This window comes from Pezoporus wallicus, unplaced genomic scaffold (genome assembly GCF_028554395.1).
Source record: "Pezoporus wallicus isolate ANWC-B61680 ecotype Strahan unplaced genomic scaffold, APGP_CSIRO_Pwel_v1 contig_8143, whole genome shotgun sequence".
NCBI classification, from domain to species: Eukaryota; Metazoa; Chordata; class Aves; order Psittaciformes; family Psittacidae; genus Pezoporus; species Pezoporus wallicus.
In genome coordinates, this window is record NW_026636259.1 from 13614 (window position 1) to 20280 (window position 6667).

A 6667-nucleotide genomic window follows, 5' to 3' on the forward strand; every position below is an offset into this window, starting at 1 on the left:
GATTATCAATAAACTGCCAGCTCTTGAGTGTGGAAATGGGTTTTCTCTCTCCAACGTGCCAAAGAGGAGCTCCAATCTGTGAAAGGGATGGGTTATCCAGCTACGGGAGGAACCGCTGTACCCTGGATTTACATCCCCGCTATGGGATGAGCTGTGGTCCCCAAGGCGTTACGGGATGGAGCTCGGGCTGGTATGTGGAAGGGATCCCCTTCCGTGCAGGGGATGTTTGGGAACGGCTGGGAAACCACTGGAAACCTGCGTGGAAAAGGCAACATCCCCAAATAAGGGGCGAAGGAAGAGCCCCATCCGCTCTGCCCGGAGCGCCAGCGAGCGCGCAGGGACCTCTTGTGGCGGCCGAACCCCAGAGCATCCTTGTCCCTGCTCTCCCAAACGGCTTCCTTAGGGACAAGCCCGGCCTCCGAGCCTGGGGCCCGTGGGTCAGGATTTGTTGGCTCCCATTCGGCTTGAGCTGGTGTCAAGGGACCTGTTTATAACAGGGCTTGGAAGCCTCCTGCTCCAAAACGGCCCCCAGTTCACGCCGTTGGTGCAGAGGAAGACAAGGAGAAAAGGCAGGAAACAGGGGTTGTAGCACGCCACTGGTAAAATTCAGTTAAATCTGGGCTAAAAAGATCCAAAAGGCAGTATTTGTGGAGCTGTTCCTACTGCTTTAGCAGTGGGATCAAAGCCCCTGAACCAGAGGCTCAGTTAATCATGGCTGAGATTCCTCTGATATGGAAGTGGCAGGAAGAACCCTCCGGCATCCAGAAGCATTTTAACTCTTCCTGTCCCTTGGCCACATAATAGAAGGATAACACCCCAAATGGAAGAGGCCCTGGGATAAATGGGGCTGAGCCTGCAGGCATTCCATGGTCCGGGATGTCACTGGCAGCAGGGCTGTCAGCATGGAAAGGGGCAGTCAGGATTCTGAGGTTAAAGCATCACTGATGACTTCCCATTAGGAAATCAGCTCTCTGCAGCTTTATACTGCAATTAATCACGGAATGACTCCTCAGGACTGTCTCCAAGGCAATGTCTCCATCTCCTCAGCGTATCCTCTGCTAAGCACAAATGTCTTTGCATTTGGCCTTCTCACTGACAGCTTAGCCTGTGTGATCCTTCAAGTCCTAACACACGAGCTTACTTATAATCCCCCCGAGCAATCAGCTCTGCCGATCCCTTCGGGAAGCATCTCCCGGCCACTTAACGGTGATGAAATTACTTTGGCCTGCCCATCTTTTAAGCAAATCTCTGCAGCATGAACAGTTGGGACTCTCCTCCCTCTCCTTCAGGCCTGATTTAATTGCTCTCCTCCTTAGCATCCCTTAAGCAATGGATTACTTGGTGTTTTCCTGCCCATCACCCCGGCTAGGGCAGGGATTGGGGGCTCAGCTCCACTCTTTGTGTTTTAGCAAAGGGAAAGGGGAAGGTTTCATCCGTGATGAACAGCTCAAAGGAGAGGCAGTTTGACACCGATCCGTGTGTACACGGTGACTCAGGCGTCTGCAGCACAGGAGGGAGGTCTGTGCGGCAGCCACGCTGCTGGTGGAGGCATCAGAAAGCAAGGAGGGAGCAATGGAATTCCAGGAAGCTGGAAAAGCAGCATCGTTGTGGGATGGAACTAAAGGGACTGTGGGTAAAGGATCCTATATTGCCACCAACCCCACGCAGCAGAGCTGGGGTATCCCAGACAGCGGGGAGCTCCTCCTGGGACTAGCTATAGGACAGGGAGTGAAGGACAGCAGTGCTGTGGACACAGCTCTTTGCTTGAGAGGGAAGTCAGGTCTTTCTGCTTGTTGATGTGCAGTCAGACCCCACAGTGTATGCCTGTGGGGTGTTCTAAGTCAGGGCATCACCTGCTGGGGATGCTTTGGGGTAAAGACCCATGGGCTACAGCGCCTCATGGGTGAGGTGTTCACACCACGATGGAGGAGGAACCTCAAGGGAACAAGCTCCAGCACAGCGATGGGTCCCTAGGCCCCCATTCCATGCCATGCTTGTCAATTTTTGGGACACGAAGATAGGCTGAGAGAGTTGGGGCTATTCAGCCTGGAGAAGAGAAGGCTGCGTGGAGACCTCAGAGCAGCTTCCAGTATGTGAAGGGGGCCTATAGGGATGCTGGGGAGGGACTCTTCATTAGGGACTGTAGTGACAGGACAAGGGGTAACGGGTTCAAACTGAAACAGGGGAAGTTTAGATTGGATCTAAGGAGGAAATTCTTTCCTGTGAGGGTGGTGAGGCACTGGAATGGGTTGCCCAGGGAGGTTGTGAATGCTCCATCCTCGGCAGTGTTCAAGGCCAGGTTGGACGAAGCCTTGGGTGAGATGGTTTAGTGTGAGGTGTCCCTGCCCACGGCAGGGGGTGGGAAGTGGATGATCTTAAGGTCCTTTCCAACCCTAACTATTCCATGATTCTATTTGCTGTGTGGCACCCAGGGGTGGCTGCTGTGCTCCATGGGGTGCTTTCCCTCACCCTCCGATGGGCAGCATTGCCCCAGCGTGTCCCCATCTCTGACAGGAGGGATGCTGGTACCAGGGCCGGCAGCGAGGATGCTCCCGCATCCCCGCTCCTTCCCGGCGGGGCGGTGCCGGTACCCGGGGCGGGCTCCGGAGCCGGGCGAGGCGGAGCCGATGGGAGCCGTCGGGAGGCAGCGGGGCCGGTGGGTGCCCATGGCCGTGAGCCCGGGGCTGCTGGTGGTGGCCGGGTCCTTCGCCGCTTTCCGCCTGCTGAACCGGGGGCTGGAGCGCTTGGTGCCGCCGCCGCCGTCGGCCCGGCGCAACCGCTGGAAGTGGCGCAACATCTGGACCTCGCTGGCGCACAGCGTGCTCAGCGGCGGCGGGGCGCTGGCAGGGTGAGAGGCACCGGGGGGACCCGCAGGGCATTTGGGGACCGGGGGGGGGGGGGACGGACCAAGGATGCTGGAGAAGAATGGGGAGCATCGAGGGAACCTAGAACCAGGGATCATGTGGATGCCGGGAAGAGGGGCGTTGGGGGAGCCTGAGGATTATTGTGGACGTGGGAAGTGGGGGGCACTGAGCGATGGAGAAGGGATCACGGGACAAGAGCAGCAGGGGATAGGGAGACTCAGCAGGAACCAGGAGGACAGGGATGGCCATAACGGGACAGGAGGGCTCCAGGGGGTTTCAGCAGCACCAGGTGGGTACCGAGGATGCTGGCAGGGAACTGGGGACCCAGAGGCACTTCCCAGCACTCACAGTCCTGCTCCCCACAGGTTCTGCCTCCACCCCGGGCTGTCTGAGGACATGGTGGGCACGCACCCACCCGGGGCACACAGCCTGGTCGCTGTATCTGTAGGTGAGTGGGAAGAGGGCTGCCCCCTCTTCTTTCCCCTCTTGTGCCCCACCAAGGGGTCCCCAAGGGCTCACTGGTGCCTGACACCGGCCCCTCAAGCCACGTCGCAGGCAGAGATGTCTCAGGCACCCCAGACAATCGCCCTATTCTTGGCAAAGGACAGTGGCTCCTTTCTGTCCCACAGCACCCACAGCCAGGAGGTACTGGGCTCCGGGCTGCCCACCACCGTCCTCATAGGGCACACAGGGCTTGGAGCATCCTTGAAGTGCCCATGATACGGGGTTGGTGCAGGTCACCCCTCAGCTTCAAGCTGAACGTGTCATTGGGGGAGCCAGGAGCTCTGAGCCCTCTGGCTGTGTGAATCCTTCCTCCTCCTGTCCCCATGTCACCTCCTTGCAGATGTGTCACCAGCCCCGCGGTCAGGGCTAATGGGCTTCCCAGCACGGCTACAGCTCAGCAGGGAGGTCTGAGGGTCTAAAGGGTTGGTTTGGTGGCAGCAAACCCTGCAGCTCTTAAGGGCTCCAGTTATGGGACAGGGGGAAGGTCCACGTGCTCCCTTCGCTCTCATCCTGTCTCCAGGAACAGATGCAAGCGATCACATCGCCGTGGTCATCACGGCCCTGGAGGGGCTGCCCAAACAGGCCATTGAGGTGCAGTCTGAGGGTCCCTTAGCACAGCCCTTCCCTTGCTCACGGCCTCTCTGCTCCCAGGTTACTTCCTCGAAGACTTTGTGGACATGTTGTGCCATCAGAAGCTTCGCCAGTCCTGGGAGCTGCTCTTCCATCACTCCGTGGTGAGTCCAGGGGCTGCTTTCCAAGGGGCAGAGCCTGGCACTTGCACCACCAGGGTTCTGTGGTTGCGGGTGCTGCAAGGGGGTGGCACAGCCTGGAGACGAGCAGCAGAGATGCTGTGGGGTACAGGGGAGGCACAGGGGTCTGCAGGGGCTGGGCATGAGGGACAGGGGCAGCACTGGGATGTACTGGGATGAGATGGGGAAGGCGACGGTCAGAGCTGCTGCCTCATCGAGCCCTGCAGCAATGCCGGCCACTGCTTGTGAGTCAGAAGGTCACATCCAAACCAGAGCTAATTCAGGCCGAGACAGTGACTTAGGGAGCTGGGAGCAGATAATCTCATTAAAGAGCCAATACAGAGAACAGCATTAATGGTATCAACTGAAGAAAGGACTCAGTGTGCTAAAGCACAGGCTGGCAGAGCCTGTTCCCCCAGCTGGCAGGAATCTCTGCGCCCAACAGCCCCATCCTCTGCTGCAGCATCCCTAGGGTGCTTCGTGCCAGGCTTGGGGTATGCCATGGGGCTCCCTGCTGCACCAAACCCGAGCCAGCAGCAACCATAGCCCTGGGCTATGCATCTCCCCATCTCCCCATCCCATTCAGTCATTCACTGAGTGTGGCAAAACCTGCCCAGCCACAACGAGCTGCATTCCCCGGCCGCAAGAGCAGGGTTAGGTCTGGCTGCTCTGTCTCCTCTTCCAGCCTGGAGTTTATGGAAGTGTTTCCCTCCCTTCCCACTGGAAAAAGAACCAACCCAACGCTCCTGTTCCATTCAATGCCGGGGAGGTTTTATCTCATGCTGGAGGTTACAGTGATAGGGATATGTGTGGGGTGATGCCCAGTGGTTTAGCACTGCTGTGAGAAGTGCACGGAGGGCTCCAGCTTGCAGCAGAGAACAACCAGCCCCCGGTCTCAACCTCTCTCCTTTCCCCTTCCCAGGTCATTGTCTGCTTTGGTACGGCAGTGCTGCTCCATCAGTACATCGGGTTTGCGCTGGTGGCTTTACTGGTGGAGATTAACTCCATCTTCCTCCACGTGCGGCAGATCTTGCTCATGGCCAACCTGGTGCACACCCCCTGCTACCGCCTCAACAGCATCCTCAACCTGGGCACCTACGTGGTGTTCCGCATCGCCACGCTGGCCTGGATGAGCCGGTGGCTCTTCCTCAACCGAGGCACCGTGCCCCTGGCAACGTACTCCATAGGCACAGTGGGAATGGCAATCATGACACCCATGAACGTCATCCTCTTCTACCGCCTGCTGCGCAGTGACTTCTTCAAGTCCAGCCGGGGTGTGCAGTGGGAGAAGGAGCAATAGCCCCTTTCCCAGGAGGATGGAGGAGGACAGCGAAGCGCAACGGAGACTGAGCGTGGGTGTTTTGGTGCGGAGGGTCCACACTAACAGCATCCAGGCTCTTCTTGTGGCTGCAGATCCCGGGTCACGGCCTAATGGGGTTCTGCTGCCCCAATACCTTTGGGTGATGTGGTTGGATGCCCTGCTCAAGGAAGCTCGACAGCTCTCAGAGCTCCCCGAGGCGCCGCTGAGATGAGAAGGGAGCAGAAGAGCGCTGCTTCCCCACTGCTCTTTGGGACATCCAAACACCACAGTGTGGGTCTCACCCCTTTGGTGCTGCAGCGGCCCCTCAGCCAGGGGACGCCGCGCTCAGCCCTGCGCTCTCTGTGCCGTCTCCCATGGGAAAGGCTCCAGGCTTCACCCTGTAAAAGCCAAACCCTGCACTCATGAGTCCTCCCCAAGGAGATTGGCCAATGTGGGTGATGGAGGGGAGGCTGAGACCTGCATGGATGCCCGGGTCAGGAGCAGGGACCGGCAGCGCTGTGCTTGGGGATGGGGAACCGACTTCTTAACAACTGGAGCTTTTTCCATGTTGTTTTGCTCCCAGCTATGTTAAGTGCCCATAAATGAGCGTTCTCACTGGCCAGGACGGTGCTATGTGATGGTCGCTTCCCATGGATGTGTTTTCAGGCATAAGCATCTATTAGGGATGGGAAGTTCTGCTGCTGAGCCCAGTGTAACGCTCTTACTAACACCAGCTTTGAATAAATGGCTGCAAATGAAACAGCTTGAGGGGAAAAGGGCTGAGAGGGAAAAAGGGACCCAGTGCTCCAGGGGTGTCACTGCTTAGCACAGTGCTTCTTACCCTATGTCTCCCCATCAGTGTACACTGGCACAGCCTACCTCTCTCTTGGGGTTCTCCCCCCCCCCTTTTTCCTTTCTACGGAAGCTGCCTAGGACAAGGAATCAGAATTCCTTCAGTTTTTAACTCCACGTTTCCTTTCCCCACCGCTCCCCAGCAGTGCAGCACCGCGTATAGGATCAAAACCCTCCCACTCAGGGTTACGTGTACCAGGGTTGGAGAAACCCATTGTATTCATCGTGTGTTTCAAACAGCCTTGGACTCAAACCCTCTCACTGTGTTTGAAAAGCCAAGGAACAACTCATTGCAGGGAGCGAAGAAGGGGAGCATCAGGGAGCAGGCGCATCCCTGCTCTGGGCAGGGAAAGACAAGTGATGTGTGCTGGTAGTGGGAGGCTGGAGGCGGCTTGTGG

At 57.8% G+C, this 6667-nt stretch overlaps 1 protein-coding gene across 1 annotated transcript; it reads left to right on the top strand.

The window, feature by feature from the left end:
• The first annotated feature begins 2546 nt into the window (after positions 1-2546).
• On the top strand, positions 2547-5588 carry TLCD2 (TLC domain containing 2). The gene is made up of 4 exons (XM_057399529.1): positions 2547-2848; positions 3230-3312; positions 4020-4102; positions 5040-5588. The coding sequence occupies exons 1-4, from the start codon at positions 2547-2549 to the stop codon at positions 5415-5417; spliced, it is 846 nt and encodes a 281-aa protein (XP_057255512.1). The 3' UTR covers positions 5418-5588.
• Positions 5589-6667: the final 1079 nt, after the last annotated feature.

Coding starts and splice junctions, on each gene's coding strand:
- TLCD2 (XM_057399529.1), top strand. CDS start 2,547: ATGCTCCCGCATCCCCGCTCCTTCCCGGCGGGGCGGTGCCGGTACCCG. Junction 3,313..4,019: donor CCTGGTCGCTGTATCTGTAG/GTGAGTGGGAAG, acceptor CTCTGCTCCCAG/GTTACTTCCTCGAAGACTTT. Junction 4,103..5,039: donor TGCTCTTCCATCACTCCGTG/GTGAGTCCAGGG, acceptor TCCCCTTCCCAG/GTCATTGTCTGCTTTGGTAC.